Consider the following 17,398-nt stretch of genomic DNA (forward strand, 5'->3'; position numbering starts at 1 on the left):
TCTTTAGAGCAGCGGTATCGAAAGTGCGAATTGCCATGATGGTTGCCAACCTTCTTAGAGGAGATTGCACATGAAGAAGAAGAAGAAGATTGCGCTATGGAAGAAGTGCCTGACATCATCTCTGAATACCATAATGCACCATTCCGGTAATTATTGTCGTCCCTATTTAAAATATTCGTTGGTAATCACCTGTTTTAGTTTCTACACCTGTTCATTAAAGTAATAAGTATTTTGTCTAGCCAAAGTCGATTCGAATCTCAGTTTATATCGTACTGTAAACGCCATAACAGATTATGAAAACCTTGGCATTGTTTCGACAACAAAATCCAGATAAAGTCGACGTACTTATTTATAGTAACGTCTAATTGGTTTGTTAACGTGGAGATTGCTCTTGTTAACCCCGATATAGGTACACGGGCGGCGCATGAGAACTAATATAAATATGTAACGATTTGTTTCGGTGCGTGGTTGTGGTTGCACTTGAACTTGCACGACGGAGTTTTTTATTTTTAGTTTCAGATATTACATCCATTATGACGGCGATTAAAAAAGAGATAAAAGCAAAAGCAAATTATACTTAAAAAAAAACAACTACCTACAAAATCAATTATATTTGTAGATAACGGAAAAAACGAATTAATACGAGGAAAATACAAGAGAATTTCTGAAAGATTTAAAGTTACTTTGGAAATTATACTCGATTTGTAAATACAGTAAGGTCTCGTTTTATGCGGTGGATACGTTCCACAGAAAAGCGCGTATAAAAAAAATTGCATAAAAAAAAGACATTATTTGCCTTGAAAAACCTTCCTGTAGCCTTCTAAAATTACATAAAACCAAAACAAAAACAAAGAGTTTCCAGAAATTAAAGGAAATAGGCTGCATGATAAATTACTTCGAATTTCTGAAAGAAATTCATACAAAAGCTTAAAAAAACTGGTCCATATTTCTATTCGTTTTTTTGACTATTTATATCTATTTATATCGTGTCGATAAACAAGAAAACAAGTCAACCTGTTTATTTTACTATTGTAACGAAATTGCCCATCTTTGATACGTCATAATTCTTAGAAGGATAAATCTAGAACAGAGTTTCCCAAACTTATCTAAACCGCGACCCCTTTTTGCTAAAAAATTTGTTCGCGACCCCCCCAATTTCCCCCCACTCATTTATTCAATATTATTTGACAGAAATAGCGTGCCTAATTTACAATTATCTGATGGTTTCTCAAATTTAATTTTACTTTACTGTTTAAGTTTAAATCAAAAACAATTATTTTATTTTAATACAATTATTTTAATGATTGCGATCTGTCCCACTAGTAATTAGTAGTAGGTACTTCTGCCAGAATAGCATTTACAATAAAAATAAATAATAAGAAGTCGACTGCACATTGTACACCGCGACATATTAGCTTGTGTCTACATCGCAAAACTCTTCCATGATAATCGCGAAAGCGCTCGCTACTAGATGGCACTCTGGAACGTTCTCGTAGCCTCGTTTTGGCTTTATATAAGCGGCGATGCGCAACGAAACCTCAGTTCGAATCCAAACAGCCTATGGTGGCGAACGCGGCGTTGAGTAATGAGTAAATATTTTACGACTTACGTATTCCCGTTTACGTATTTACGTCTACGATAAATTATAAATTATGGATAAGTTTTTAAAAAGAAGTGCAGAACCATCTACGTCTGAAAGTGGCAGTAGCAGCAATAAAAAGAAAAACAGATTCTACATTGATGAATATCTTAAATATGGTTTTACCGTTATTTTCAATAAACCACAATGTGTTATTTGTGAACAAGTCTTGTCAAAAGAAAGCATGAAGCCATCAAAGTTACTTCGACATTTAAATAGCAAACATCCAGATAAAAAAGACAAGCCCGTAGAATTCTTTGAAAGAAAGCTGAACGTCCTTCGCAAACAGCAAGACAGTTGTCCCTTGGCAACCACTACTAATGAAAAAGCATTATTAGCAAGTTATAAAGTTGCTTATCGTGTTGCCAAAACTAGTAATCCGCACACAATTGCTGAAAATCTGATTTTTCCAGCAGCTGTTGAAATGGTACATATAATGTGTGGGGAAAGAGAGGCTGCAAAATTAAATACAATACCTCTGTCAAATAATACTATCCAAAGAAGAATTAGTGATATGGCAGAAGATATTCAAGCGCAAGTTGTGGAAAATCTTAATAAATGCACGTACTTCTCTCTTCAAATGGACGAATCCACAGATATATCTAACTGCCCAATTCATTACGTTTGTAAGATATGATACAAATAATGGCATTCAAGAAGATATTTTATTTTGTTCCCCATTGGAGACCAATACCACTGGAAAATGTTTACTCGACACTTTTGTGAAACGTACAAGTAAATATGATATTGACTGGGGTAAATGTATTGCTATATGCACAGATGGCGCTAAAGCTATGACAGAACATAAATCTGGTCTTGTCGTCAAATTACAAGAAATAATGCCAAATGGAGACATTGTTTTTTACATCGAGAAGCTCTTGCGTCCAAAGCTTTACCTCCTGAAATGGACTGTGTTATGAAAACCATCATTAAAGTTGTAAATTCCATTAAAGGAAAAGCTTTGCAGACCCGTATTTTTAGAAAAATTTGCGAAGACATGGGTGCTTTATTTGAAAATCTTCTCTATCACACCGAAGTAAGGTGGCTTTCAAGGGGCAACGTCTTAAAAAGAGTATTTCACTTAAGAGCAGAGCTTTTAATGTATTTGAAAGATGAGAAGTCCCCATATGAAAATCAATTTTCCGATCCTATTTGGCTTCTGAAACTAGGTTTCCTTGCTGATATTTTCGAGCAATTAAATATTTTGAACAGTAATTTACAAGGTCGCGACATTAATATAATTACAGCCACACATAAAATTAAGGCGTTTCTAAGAAAAATCGATTTATGGTCGACCTCACTTGGCAAAAAACAACTCGATTCATTCCAGTGCCTTCAGGAAATTATGGAAAATGTACCCAATTACAGTGCTACAAATTTTGAACAAGTTTTTGATAAATCGCATTCGCGCGTTGCGATCATAGCATCACATTGGTCATAGCAAAGTTTATGAGTCTCAGTCATAAGTCAAAAGATTCTCTCTTCTGACTTTGGCATCAAAGTTTCCTGCTAATATTTAAACATCGTTTTTTGGGCACTCGTACTCGTACTCGTATCGTACTCCCGGTCAAGTGTCTCATAGAACATGTCTTTTTCATCGTCCTCTTTCTCTTAGGTTGGTGTGTGAATACAAGTAATGGTAACATTAACAAACTTTCGTTTAAGTCTTATTCGACAAATGATATAATCAATAGATATTAAGTGATGGAATAGATATTGTAGTTCTTTGTTTCCAGGATTCCTGGGCCATTCCATCTGGACTGGACTTATGCATTTGCAAGTTTTTCGCCGTTTTCATATTATGTTTATAAATTATTTTACAAAACTAGGACAAACAGTTATTGATACATATTTATAATATTTTTTGCTTTGAGTGGTCCTGTTTAAACACCGTTGTAATATTCTGCCTTCAAAACTGTATTATCATGAATTTAACAATAAAACACTGAAAACATTTGTTTTCAACACTTCCACAAAATTTATTATTACTACAGCTGTTTCGGCCAGAGTGCCTTTCCCAAGTGATCTATGTTTGGTACATGTTACACTTTCTAATCTTCAACTGAATAAATAGATAAGTGGAAAACTGTTTGTCTCAAGTTGGTCATTCAGAATTATATCTGCATTTTTCAATTTCATAATTTCCATGTATTCTAATACAGATAACTTAAGGTCTTTATTCTGAATGTGAAGAATTTGAAATTCGTCATTAGAAGAATGATTATGGTCTAGAAGGTGAAGTGCATATGGAGAATCTGTTTTTCTACTATTGAAAGCCCTTTTATGTTCTGTTATACGTTTGTTAAAAGTTCCCCAGTTTGACCGATGTAAGTTTGTGGACAGTCGCTACATTTAAGTTTTGTATGTTTTACACAAACAGATATTAACGGTGAAGTTCAACTTGATATAAACTCAGTTCTTAATAGATGAACACAACGTTTCAGCCACCATCTCAATTTAGATTATGTTGAAGAAAGCGACAGCATAGAAAATCAACAAAACATACATCAGCAACTACAGATTGAAGTACCAACAAGAGAAGAAGTGTCAAATGCCACACAAAAACTTAAAAATATTAAAGTCTCAGAAATCAACAAAATCTGCTCTGAAATCCACAAAGGATTATGACGATTAGTTCAACGGGGGTAAGTACTTGATGATAAGGTGGTAATCGCAACGCAATAACTCCACATCCTTTTGCTACTTTTTATATTTATAAGTAATTTATTATCTCCTTCTTAAAAGTACTCATTTTAATATACTGTATCTAAAACTTTTCATATTTGGCGAGAGAAACATCGTTGATGGCTCCAAATAAGAGAGAAAAAGATGAAAGAATACTCTAGAAGTAATTAAAATCAATTTTATTTTACAATAGACAATATTTTTTCTATACAGGTTAAAAGGAAATAAAATTACTCGTAAAAAGCCGAAAACAACACTGGCATATGCGACTAATAGGGATGTTCACTAATTTTTAAATATTGTTAAATACAATAGGTTATAACATATATAAAAACATAGCAAACATAAAATTGTTTAAAAATATATATTTCTTAAGATAAATCAATTCTTAATTTAAATTCTGATGGAGGCTAGAAAAACGGCTCCTCGCAGCGAGGCTACGGTGTGTGACGTCAGCAGTCGTATCGACAACTTATTTTGTATACGTATTTACGAAGTGTGACCAGTTCTTTAAGTATTTAATCACCGATAATGAAGCCAAATAAGTGGTGTTTTGTTCCTGGGTGTCTAAATACATCTAAAAACAATTCTGAGAAGATTTTTATTACAGTTCCAAACAATTTAACACCATATTCACTTAAAATTGTCAAACCACAGGTTTTTATATCTGTACCTCGGAGGGATACAACACTATGTCCATTTTTTCAATTGTGACACTTTTACAGATTAATAATTAACTTTTATAACTTTATTTAAAGGAATAGACCACTAGGTCCTAAACCATTTGCTGATAAAGAAAGTGACCTTTAAAAGAACACCAAGGCCATTTTTACTTACAGGGATAAAACACCATATGGACTTGATGTTTTGTCCCTCTAAGCATGTGAATTACCACCGCGCATATCTCTATGATGAGAGGTAGACTGTTAGTGATCTAATAATACTTTTGCCATTTATGGTGTGTTTACAATGGTTTGTTACTAATAATAAGAACAATGAACCATAATTTTCGTAGGAGAAAGATTCTTGAAGTACCTACTAAAAAGTTCTGCCAATTTTTCTACTGCACTTACAGGTAAGCTACCTTTTTGCTCATTATTTTTAAATTATTAAAAAGCATAACCTCAAAAGTTGGTTTTACAACCAATATTATACGCCTTGTTTAATTTCAGAATCAAATAATACACCAAGCAATGATGTTTTAAATGAAGAGCATATTATTAAAGATGCCTTGAGTTTTGATAACGAAGATCAGTTTGATATAGACAAAAGTTCTGATAAACTATTCGTAGTGGAAATGAAATAAGATCTGCATTACTAAAATGGGCAGATACCGTCATTCCTGACAGTAAAATAGAAGAAATCATACTATGGTCTTACAAATGTTACGGCCAGAATAAAAATGATAGCATTAATATTTGTTTAAAAAGTAAGAAAGAGAAAAACTTAACATTTCTATTTACACGCCCTGGGACTGGCAGCAGTTAGTCAGACAAACCTCAATGAAATATACCGTACATAATATGGAACTAGAAGATTTTAAAAATTTAAGGTCTTTGTATGATGTCAAAACATCTTAAAATCCGCATTTGATTAATAGAAAAGAGACACTAACAAACAACAAGTTCTTCTGTCAAACTGTGTTTAACTGCAAGTTAAATAAAACAGCATTGGAACTCTGTTTTTAAAAAGTAATTTTCATGACGAAAACCAGGAGATTGACCTTGTTAGGTTTCGAAGGCGACACCTTACATTGCCAAAAGATTTGCAACTGGTATCACAAAGTCCAATACTTATATCACAACAAAAGTATAACTATCTATTGGCATTACTGTCATATGTTCCTACATTTTGCCATGATTTTTATCAGAACTTAAAGCATACCTACTAGTAATACTAATAGTGACTATCCAGAAGGAGACTTACTTGAGGATAACTGAGTGGTTTGTACCTAAAATGCCATTTTGGTTAAATACACAGATGTATTATTTGTATTTGTAAAGGTAAATTGTATGGTTAAATAAATTTTATCAGTAAAAGTCAAATAGGATTGTAGTTTTTATTGAATACCCCATACTAATTCTTACAGTACAATAACTTTATTAGATGGATACAACACCATGTCCGTTAAAAGGGTTAAAAAAGACAGGAACAAATTTGTTTTTCATTATAACAAATGTATTATGTAAATAACAATAAACAGAATGTTCTATTAAAATATTGTTTCGATATCTCAATAAATAGCTGCAGCAATAATACTTTTTGGTGAAAAAAAGTTTAAAACTGCTCTCCTGTAAAGTTTTAAAAATGAACATAGTGTTGATTCCTTCCGAGATACAGATATTTGCATTTATTTTTTTTCTAACTTGCATAATAACTGTCTTTTCTAGTTTTTCCCTCTCTTTGTAGCAAACACCACTTATTTGGCTTCATTATCACTGTATAAATACTTAAAGAACTGGTTACACTTCGTAAATACGTATACACAACAAGTTGTCGATACGACTGCTGACGTCACACGCCGTAGCCTCGCTGCGAGGAGCCGTTTTTCTAGCCTCCATCAAAATTAAAATTAAGAATTGATTTATCTTAAAAAAATATATATTTTTAAACAATTTCATGTTTACTATATTTTTATATATTTCATAATCTATTGAATTTAAATGAATTTAATTTATATTTAAAAATTAGTGAACATCCCTATTGTGTGACTCTGAAGAAAAATACGACTAAAAACAAGAAAAAAACCACAACGTACGTGTTAATTGTTGCGGATCAAAGTTATAATCGATTTTTTTTTTATTCTCGACCATGAAAAATTTATTACCATTACCATCACATTTTTTGAACATAATAATTACAACATTTCGGTAAGCCAGTAATGACATGAATTAAACATAATCCACGCGAATAAATTATTAGATAATCATGCACGAATACAATTGACATCGTGAAATGGGTTTTTTTTGTATTGCAACGTGTACGAGGACAAGGTTGAAAGTTCTCTTCATAGATGGCATTCAAAGAAAAGAAATTGGTGATATATATATGTCGGTACATTCAAGAAAATAGACTTGTATTCTTATGACTTCATGGAACCCTGCGTACATTTGAAAAAGCGATGCAGAGTGCTGAAAACAGAGATATACTCTGAGGCACAAGTTGACTACCCTGTAAAATCGACGAATATTTTAATTTTACCGTAATCACAGACGAACTTGAGAGCCACAAGTGGATGTTTTTCGTCCTTTAATGTCTAGACGGAAAAATTGCTCAACAAAACAAGATTTGAAGATTAATCAATAAAATTTAATTTTGCACTCCCATCATAAACTTGTTTATGGATTTCTTCTGAAATAATATCGTAAAAATTTGTAGTTTATATAGAATTTTCTAGAAAAAAAAAGTTTTTTGAATTTAATTAATCCAATACCGAAATATACTATTTGTTTATAAGTGATAATCTTTCAAATTGAATTCACTTTGGAAGGGTTTCTTCTACATTTCTTCATCTTTTGTGCTCTATATTGCAAATTAAAGGAAACCTGGTACACATTGGATCAACGAAAGACGTGAGAATGAGAAAAAATCGGCAAATATTCACAATAAATTGTCAAAACTAAGAAAAGAAAAAAATAGGGCAATTACTTGCACAAAATATTATGGTTTTGACAACTAAATTTCCTTCAAACTGTCGTAATTTTTTTTAATTCCTGTAAAATTCCGTGAATAAATATATTATTGAAAATAGTTTTTCCAGTAATACAAAATTCCATGTTAGATTTCGTGTATTTTCCCACTAATTCGTTAGTCACGTTTCCTATCACAAAATTAGCTCATGTGCTTTTTTACGAAAATACAATCGAACACAAGCTATTTTTTATTGCGATTGTATGCCAAACAGTAAACAAGCTGTTTTCGAAAATACAAACAATGGCAACAATCCAAACTGTTACTAACGCAGACCACTTATTCGAAACCTTTTAGATAAACGTAAAAAATCAAATGTTTATTACGTTTTAGAGATATAACAATCAACTTACTAAATTCTACAGCAGTAAGATACAAGAGATTGCTTCCAGAAGATCACACAATCTTATAGAAAAATAAATACATGATAAAATATACGAACTCTGTTTTGAAAAACAAATAAATCACATAAACTGTTACAGGAATAAAAAAAGTGTATATTGAAGAATAAATATGTACCTACAAATAAAAAAAATATCATCATCAGTAGTCAATGCTCTAGTATTGAGACTCGACCTTCCCCAGTCTATTTCATCAGTTGTTTCTCTTCATTGACTTGTTGAGCCAGTAACTCTATATAATATTGATGTTGGTTCTTCCATTCCCAACAATTTATATACTAGTCAACTTGTGCATATCAACTATAGGCAATATCCATCTTTAATACAGCTATGATATGCAACATAGAATATAAATTGCCTTCAGACATCTTCAACTCTTTTGTTATCATACGGAACTTTAATTTACATTGAATCAAAACGATTTTATGGATATTTCTTTGTTTTCCAGAACAATTGTCAAATTTGGGCCACTATAATATTCAGCAACATCTGTCTCTGTACAATCGTGTTTGAAAGTGCACTTATCATACCATTGCTTGTTTGAACAGTCGTTTTTTCCCACTGAAAAGCTTATTGACACACAAATTTTGGATTTTTTCATTATTGAGAAAATTTCAAATGTCCTATTACTCAAATCACTATAAATTCTACAATAATGGTCTGATTTAGCCCATATTATGACTGGTTACAGTTGAATGTTGGTACTTTAGATAAATTGTTTTGATAAAGTACCAACTACAACTACAACAGACAAATTTATTGCTATAATAGTTCCGCCACCTCTATGTCACACACAAGACTTTGTGTGAGATTATAAAGCTGATATTTATTTTTTTAGAATATGAAACTTTTATAAAAGACTATTATAAACATCTACCCTTCCTCTACCCCTAAATATGTCAGTAACATGGATGTACACAGTAATCTAAGGCAATAGGTTTATCTAATTTCTTTTAAAGTCTGTAATAATTTTTAATTAAAATAACATACTGCTTAAATGAAAATAGCAACTCATATAAAGGCTATATGGAAATATCAAAATCAATTACACATTTTGTTTAGATCTAAATACAGTAGTCTTGTCACAACAATTACATCACTTTTGTAGAATTCAGCAATGAATTTGGACTTAATTATATGACAACAACATTTATGTACAAAATGATAAATATTTAAATAACTTTTAAAAGGAAATGGGCCATAAAATTAAAATATGTACATTATGTTTATGGTTCACAAGGTTCAAAGTAATTTTAGCACCCATATTACATATTGGATATGGAGTGTTAAAAAGAGGAAAATATATTATACTAAAGAAAAATATATTAATAGACCATAAATGAAAATTTTTTTACAAATTCTGGTGTGTTTTTGAATTTTATCCATTATTTTCTTGGGGGTTTTCTTCCATCTTATATTCAAATTATTCTTTACTGCTGTACCAGGTCCTGTTAAGTCTAAAGGACTTGACCAGACTTATCAGCCTTTTTATTTAATTACAAAAAAAATGTGCAAAAACTATATGCTTCTTAGTTTCTCATAGTTGAAACTTGAACTTATATTTTCCATGGCTTTGTGAAAGTTTGGCTCTTTGTATATTTCTTTTACAAATCCTATCTATCTTCCCCAATTGCTTCTTCCATTTTTTCTTTTTAATATCTTTAATATCTTGCCTGGTGATATTCAGTTCTTATCCAAAGAATTACTTAGAGACCTTGCTTTATCTATCTTATCTATTTCTGTATTTATGTTTCAAATGTAGTTAATTGGAAAAATTGTGTAATTGATGAAAATCATGTTCACTATTAACTAACTTGCAAGGTCATAATTAAAGCTAAGTAATATACTGGCAATAATATCAAAGTAAGTATATGGCAACAACTATTATTTGAGCTTTATTTCATCTGAATGCAAAACATGATTTGTTATATTTGATTTTTATATAACTTAATATATAGTACAGCTGCAGAATACTAAAAATAATGAACCCAAGAAATGCCAAAATTTATTGAATATTATTATAATTCCAATAAATGTTTATTATGTAAAAAAACCTTGGTAAATATAGTATTTACATTACAACAAAAGTCTCTAATTCTACATACACATAAATTAATGGTACTTACATGTTTGAAGGCCCCCTTCTTGTTTCTGTAATGTACAATAGCAGCGGCAATCTCCTGTGTCACCCCAATAACATTTTGCAACTCAAAAACACTAGCTTTATTAACATTAACAAGCCTATTAGACTTCAGAGTCAGTCTAGATTCCGAACTTCTCAAACTGTCATAACTTTGAGCTCTAGAGGAAGTATAGCTTTGGCTTCTCCTTGACGAAACACAAATTTCTGGTCTCAATTTCTGTAATTTATCAGCACCAATGCCCCTGACAACTGCCAAGTCCTCAACTTTACGAAATCGACCTATGGCTCTCCTATGATCCACTATACTTTTGGCTATTTCTCTATTAACTCCATCTAATGTCATTAATTCTTCTTCACTTGCAATGTTAATATTCAATCTGTCTACTCTATCGTCATTTTCGTTTAAGGTGAAAGTGTGGCTCAAAGAGTTGGCCTTCGAGTCAGATCTTTTGATGAATGATCGCAAGGACTTCCTTCTACCTTTCGGTAAGCTGGAATTTTGTCCCATTGTTATCGCATTTTGCACCATTAGAACTTTACTATCGACTATCTATCACGGAAGATAAATCACCACTACTACTAACCATTGTCGATTTCAACACGAAATTATCTCATTGTATAAACTGTGATAAAAATTTAAATTCAAAGTACAAGGTGCAACAGTGAAAATTGAATATGTCACGCTCATTTAAGTACAACTGACCATTTGATCAACGTTTATTCTGCTGGCCTTAAAATTTACTTTCGAATTCCGACATTAGCTATAAATAGAAACTATTCCGTACGTATCAATATAGGTAAATTTAGACATATCATACTCAATTCATTTAATTTATTTTATATAAATATCGGGCAACAAGGACAATCATTCTGACGCAAATGTCAGAATCATATGTTTAACAATATTGGTTAGATTCACATTAAAACTTAGGCCAAAATAGCACCTGCATTATAGACGACTAATAATACACTAACGAGTAAATATAATTGCATAAAATAGAAATATACTTGAAACATATTTTTAAGTCAGTCTTAAATTTTGTTTTAATTATATATTTTTAATTAAATTACACATTACACAAAATTTATTTGTCCTAAATTAATATTTTGTCTGTAATATCTTTGTATACTACAACTAATTCCTACAATACAAAATTTATTTAAAACAAGTAGTATAACCCATGTCATGAATTTTTGATTTACAATACATTTTAAACTTCTAAAAATAAATGTCAGAAAGTATCTTGTAAGGTTAAATAATTTAATATAAAATTACAAATGGATATTTGTTTCTAAAATCCATAATCAAAAAAGTTGATTTCAAAGAAGAAGAGTTTGACACATATGTCAATGTCAAATAGTATTTTATTGAAATAATATGTAATTTTGAAAAATTCTGGTGAAAAATGGTAAAAAAACGTAAATATTTAACATCGAATATTTTCTAAATAAATAATTTTCAGAATGGAATAATATTAGCAGGACTTGGTTTGGCAGCCGTTGGATTTGCAGGTCGTTATGCACTCAGGCAAATGCCCAATGCTGCCAAAACCTTTAACGAAGCAATGAAAAACCTCCCTAAGTTCGATTCTGCCTCAGTTGCTAACTCTAAATACTACAAAGGAGGGTTCGATCAAAAGATGAATAGGAGAGAAGCGGCTTTAATTCTAGGTATTAGTCCCAGTGCAAATAAAATAAAAGTGAAGGATGCCTTCAAGAAAGTGATGGCAGTAAATCATCCAGATAGAGGAGGATCTCCCTATATAGCATCAAAGATTAATGAAGCCAAAGACTTTTTAGAAAAACATTCTAGAAATTAAAATAGTTTATTAAATTCAAATTGTATATAGATAAAAAGCTTAATAAAGATTTTACATAGAATAGACTAGATTTGTGTGCATAATAAAGTCAAAATTTGTTTTCTTTTGTTCACTTCTTGTATTTTTGCCTTAATCTAGAAATGGTAGCATTTGATAAGTTTCCAGATAGTCGAAACACCTCCTACAACAAAAGAAAATGATAAAATATCTCTTAATTTACAAGCTAAAAGTGCTGGCTTAAATATTATTTTGAACAACATTGGAAATGAAAACTTTATATGAAGCAGTAGGTAGCTTACTTGCATAAACAGATGACAGTTTATAACAGTCTCATGGTTTCGCATGTCTCTAAAGCACCCAATCAGTTCCCCCAGTTCACTGGTTTGTAAAATCTGATCTTTGTGCAACCTTATGAGAGCTAATGCTACTCTGAATAGAATTTTAGATCCTTCATTAAATAGACAATCCCATATCCTGAACACAGTTTCAGCAGGCAGTACCTAAAACATTCGAAATATCAAAAATTGAATACCTTCTGGGACTATCCTTCTACTATCCAATTTGTTCTATTTGCTGATCATTTCTTAAAAATTATAGATAATAACTCTACCTGAACTATCTTACTCACCTCTGAATAAAGACAAATAAACCACTTGGTAGTACCCATGGCCCAAGGCATGCCCACATTATGGATATGTCTGTGTACTAAGGGCTCATACTTAAGAATTAATTCGTCAAGAACATCGAGATCAGTCAGAAGGCCAGTCATTGTCACAATGTAGTACTGAGGTAGAATATTCTCAACTAAGGCTTTCAGCAACCAAAAAGAAGCTTCCTCATCTTTGGTAGCCAATAGCAAGAGTCCCGCTATATAGTTGAGACCTTGACAGTAGCTGACTTCTTTGTTTTGGTGTGCAAATGTGGCTAGTACATTGAACAACTCTTTTGGGAGGTATTCATGATTGCTGAAGTATATATTTTCTAAAAAAAAAAAAGGAGTAGTAAGAGTGATTAATCTATTAATGATAGAAATTTTACCTGGAAATGTTCTGGGTAAGTCTATCTGTATAGTGTCAATAATATGCTGATTATCAATATTTTTTTTCAAGGCACCATAACTCAAGTTTGTGGAATTTCTCAAATTCTCAGCTCCAGACACTCTCATCCACACAGCAGTCCTCTGATTGCCTGGTATTCCTTTCCTTATGAATCTTTTTAGCACATTTGGTTTTCTGTATATGTCACCTTTTACAGTGCTCCATCTTTGTGCCCTTCTCGTCAAAACTCTAATGTACCCGGACATAAAATTATCATAAACATCATAGTTGAAATTTTCTGGACGTTCAAAACCATATTCATCCACTTTACTAAAAAATATAATTATCTACAATAACTGACACAAACAATAAATCAAAAATTTTGTTAATTTATTAAAATTTCTTTTTTAAATTGCTTGAAGAAGATTAGAAATGGAATCGATTTGTTTAATACTGCTGAGAGCATGGCAAAATGTCTAAAAAAACTTCCTAAACAAATTAATTACTTATGAACGACCATTCTTGCAAAGTATTTTTCTATTCAAACTAAAATCGATTTTATAACAGTACATTTAATATCCTCGATCAAAACCCAAAGCAAAGATAAGTCGTGCAGGTTTTTCCAAAATACATTTCCTATTTATAGTTAATCAATGAAAATATTAATACAAATATAAACACCTGAATGTGGATTTAGCCATGACTTGACTTCATTGTATCAGCATCTTATTTCACAAACTACTGACAGAAACAATAGATGAATCATTTTTCTGTTATAATTACTGTTAAGTAAGTTAAATTATCAATTTTCTGGGTCAACTCGAAACACAACACTCTTCAATTGATTTATAAAAGAAATTGTACATCTAGATTAACTTAATAAAAGGCTGTATATTTATTTTGATACATATGACTCATTCAAAAATTGTTATTCGTCGCACAGCCAGTTTTCTTTCATATTTTACTACCCCACGGCACATTCTACATTGGTATTCAACGGAAATTACAAATCACCCAAATTTTCGGGAAATACCTCTAATTTCCATATAGCTAAGGGCGTTTCCCATTGAGAACCAAAAACCGTACGGTATTTGTAATTCGGATAATACGACAATATCAAAGATAAATATATGCTACATAAGTAATAAATAAGTGAAACGTTGTGATTCAGCCGATAACATGAAATTAAGAAGAAACAAAATCAACTTTATACAAAGTAGAAAGCATCCAGATTATCGTTCAAATTTTCAAATTTACCACTTTGTGCAAACTTACTTTAATTTTCAATCTTTAGTTACTTTATTACTTTACATTAATGTATTGGTGAGACTGATAATTGTGACTGTTGGTAGACCTGCTTGTCATTGATGCTTGTCATGTGTAGGAAAGTTTAGCTTCCTCCTTCCTCTTTCTTTTCAAAATCAACAAGACGTGTGCTTGTTCTCGTTGAGCTAAGGCCTAGTTGGCAACTTGCACGAAATATAACAAATAAATCATGTCTACCAGCGCTGAACTTGCCTGCGTTTACTCAGCCCTCATCTTGGCCGATGATGATATCGCCGTAACTGTAAGTAATTTTTATTTATATATTTTTATAAGTGCGTAGTTCACTTTTCATCCATTAAAATTTCATTAATAAATACCCATCCACCACGTTAAATGCAATGTAGTAGCAATAGAATACGATATAATTGCGTTTTTCTAGGTATTTTTTATTGTTTCATTCAAAACATGATTATGTGAATGAAAATCGTTGTTGAGGTTAGGAAATGTTTTTATTACCCCTCACTTATAAGCCGGCCTCGTCTATTTTCGATATAGAGAGAGGTGTGCTAGCTGAGGGAACAGCAATGTCTTTTTTAGTGTATGGTGGCTCAGCATAAATCTGAAACCACCAAAGGAAAATCAGAGACAAACCATAACAAAAACATGTGTAGTGATTCTTTCTAATACATTTTTAATACATCTACCTTTTAAAAACTAAAGCATTTTGTTTTGGTTATAGGGTGAGAAAATCCAGACCATCTTAAAGGCTGCCAATGTAGAGGTAGAACCTTACTGGCCCGGTCTTTTCGCCAAGGCTCTTGAGGGAATCAACATCAAGGATCTAATCACCAACATTGGATCTGGAGTAGGTGGAGCTGCTCCAGCAGGTGGTGCCTCAGCAGCTGCCCCCGCCGCTGCCGCTGCAGCAGCCCCTGCCAAGGAAGAAAAGAAGGAGTCTGAACCTGAAGAGTCTGATGACGATATGGGTCTTGGACTCTTCGACTAGAAAAGTACAAGTGTTTTTTAAGTAAATGACTTAAGGAAATAAAGTTATTTTTTATTTTTATGTTTGGATTTCATTTCTCGGTTTTGGATGTACTCTAAGGAAACTTGACAAAAATAATGTTTGATACAGTTAAATATGGCTCTATGTGAGATTAATATTTGTTTCAATATATGGACAATTTTCACATTTGGTCCCATTGAAGATAGCTATAATTGAGCTGTCAATTAAAGTTCATAGAACAAAATGTTGGCGCTTGACTGTGTTGCCATGATTTTTTAATAAATTGGGAAATAGCATGTGATTTATAATTAATAAAAATCCAATAGAATGTTAACAAACTAAAAGTAAAAAAGAAATTCTTTCAAAAAATAATAACAATAGTATTCAGGTACTTTCCACAGACATCTGGTGACCATCTGTAACAATCTGGCAACTGGTGGTTTGAGGATTGCCAAATCTATTAGCTTATTATCAAAGGCAAATGCCAAAAAAATGTAATAATTGACTGCAATTAATATGAGAAGAAACGAGTATTTATTCGTTCGTGTTGTATATAAAAAAATAAAAAAAATTGCATAATTCATATAATAATATAATAAAAATGTATTTTTGAAAGCTTCTCTATTTGTAATTGAAGTCTACAACATATACATTATAAAGACATGACAACACAGTCAAACGTCAAAAATTTGTTTTGTGAATTTAATTCACAGCTACTTTGTAGCTATCTTCAATGGGACCAAATGTGTAAATCGTCCCAATATATAATACATTTCCATTTTTAGTCTGGAATTTGAAATAAAACAAATATAAACATATCTGAAGAAAATGTTTCAGAAACACTTGATATATTTGCTTCACTGTTTAGCTGCACTTGGTAATAAGTGAAATAAATCATTTGAGTTGTTAGTACAAAAAGTACTGATTAGTATTCATTGATATAAATTTCATCTCTGTGGACATGTTTCGTCTTACTACACTAGTACAAATTATTGTTCTAATTCACTCACTAGTCTATCTTTTCAATCTTCAGGAACAATTCTTTTGCTATTTTTTTCTGATGTTTTGGGACTTTTACATTTTTATGGGGCCTATAAAATTCCTTTGATCTTCTTTCTTAGTTGAAGTCCTTCCGGAGTTCCTTAAGAATATATTATACTCTGTTTTGATGAAGATGATGTAATCTCATCTGAAGATAATGACATTTATTATTTAGGTAGGTGTTTTTATTAATTTTCTATTTCTCTAAGGTAAAAGAAATTCATGTTCTTCTACGATGATGTGTTTAGGTTTGCTTATTTGTATTTTTTATACAAAACAGACAAGGTCATGAAATTTTAAATTTTTGTGGCATCACAGCTCGATATGAGCCAAAGCCTTCTTCAGAACAATCATCCATTCACTCCTGTATCTTATAACTCTTCTCCATGCTCTTACTCACAATAGATTTTAAATTATCTTAAAGTTGTCTTGATACCTAAGTCTAGGTCTATCTCAAGCTCATCCCATTGGCACACTTTCTGTCATTTCATGCAGGATGGAGCTTCGCTGCACTATGTGGCATGTGCGAGGGAGTAGCTTAATGTTCATTTTTGAGAATGGATAGGCAGACAGGGAATTGTTGAGTGTTGTAAAAACAAAAAAAAGAAAAACCGAAACTACATAAATCTCCATACACAGACTTCTAAAAGGGCTTGTGTGTTGCTGTTTA

At 31.7% G+C, this 17,398-nt stretch overlaps 4 protein-coding genes across 5 annotated transcripts in view; 2 read left to right on the plus strand and 2 right to left on the minus strand.

The window, feature by feature from the left end:
• Nucleotides 1-11,422, minus strand: part of LOC140448670 (endonuclease/exonuclease/phosphatase family domain-containing protein 1-like) — a 38,857-nt gene extending 27,435 nt beyond the window's left edge. The window contains exon 1 of the mRNA XM_072541778.1: nt 10,542-11,422. Within this exon, the coding sequence (XP_072397879.1) occupies nt 10,542-11,087 (546 nt within the window). The 5' untranslated portion in view covers nt 11,088-11,422. The remainder of the gene's footprint in view (nt 1-10,541) is intronic.
• Nucleotides 11,423-11,837: 415 nt separating this feature from the next.
• LOC140448674 (mitochondrial import inner membrane translocase subunit TIM14) lies at nt 11,838-12,490 on the plus strand. Its single transcript, XM_072541781.1, has 2 exons — nt 11,838-11,967; nt 12,022-12,490. The coding sequence occupies exons 1-2, from the start codon at nt 11,965-11,967 to the stop codon at nt 12,376-12,378; spliced, it is 360 nt and encodes a 119-aa protein (XP_072397882.1). The 5' UTR covers nt 11,838-11,964; the 3' UTR covers nt 12,379-12,490.
• Nucleotides 12,366-14,451, minus strand: LOC140448673 (growth hormone-regulated TBC protein 1-A-like). Of its 2 annotated transcripts, none has more exons than XM_072541779.1 (5): nt 14,097-14,451; nt 13,417-13,745; nt 13,007-13,359; nt 12,678-12,878; nt 12,366-12,559 (listed from the first exon to the last, which is right to left on the minus strand). In XM_072541779.1, exons 1-5 carry the CDS (start codon nt 14,114-14,116, stop codon nt 12,488-12,490), a joined length of 975 nt encoding a protein of 324 aa, XP_072397880.1. In that variant the 5' UTR covers nt 14,117-14,451; the 3' UTR covers nt 12,366-12,487. The 2 variants fall into 2 exon arrangements, with proteins under 2 accessions (XP_072397880.1, XP_072397881.1); XM_072541780.1 differs by lacking the exon at nt 14,097-14,451 and adding an exon at nt 13,922-14,062.
• Nucleotides 14,452-14,783: 332 nt separating this feature from the next.
• Nucleotides 14,784-15,747, plus strand: RpLP1 (Ribosomal protein LP1). The gene is made up of 2 exons (XM_072541782.1): nt 14,784-14,982; nt 15,421-15,747. The coding sequence occupies exons 1-2, from the start codon at nt 14,911-14,913 to the stop codon at nt 15,685-15,687; spliced, it is 339 nt and encodes a 112-aa protein (XP_072397883.1). The 5' UTR covers nt 14,784-14,910; the 3' UTR covers nt 15,688-15,747.
• The last annotated feature ends 1,651 nt before the right edge of the window (nt 15,748-17,398 follow it).

This window comes from Diabrotica undecimpunctata, chromosome 8 (genome assembly GCF_040954645.1).
Source record: "Diabrotica undecimpunctata isolate CICGRU chromosome 8, icDiaUnde3, whole genome shotgun sequence".
Taxonomy (NCBI): Eukaryota; Metazoa; Arthropoda; class Insecta; order Coleoptera; family Chrysomelidae; genus Diabrotica; species Diabrotica undecimpunctata.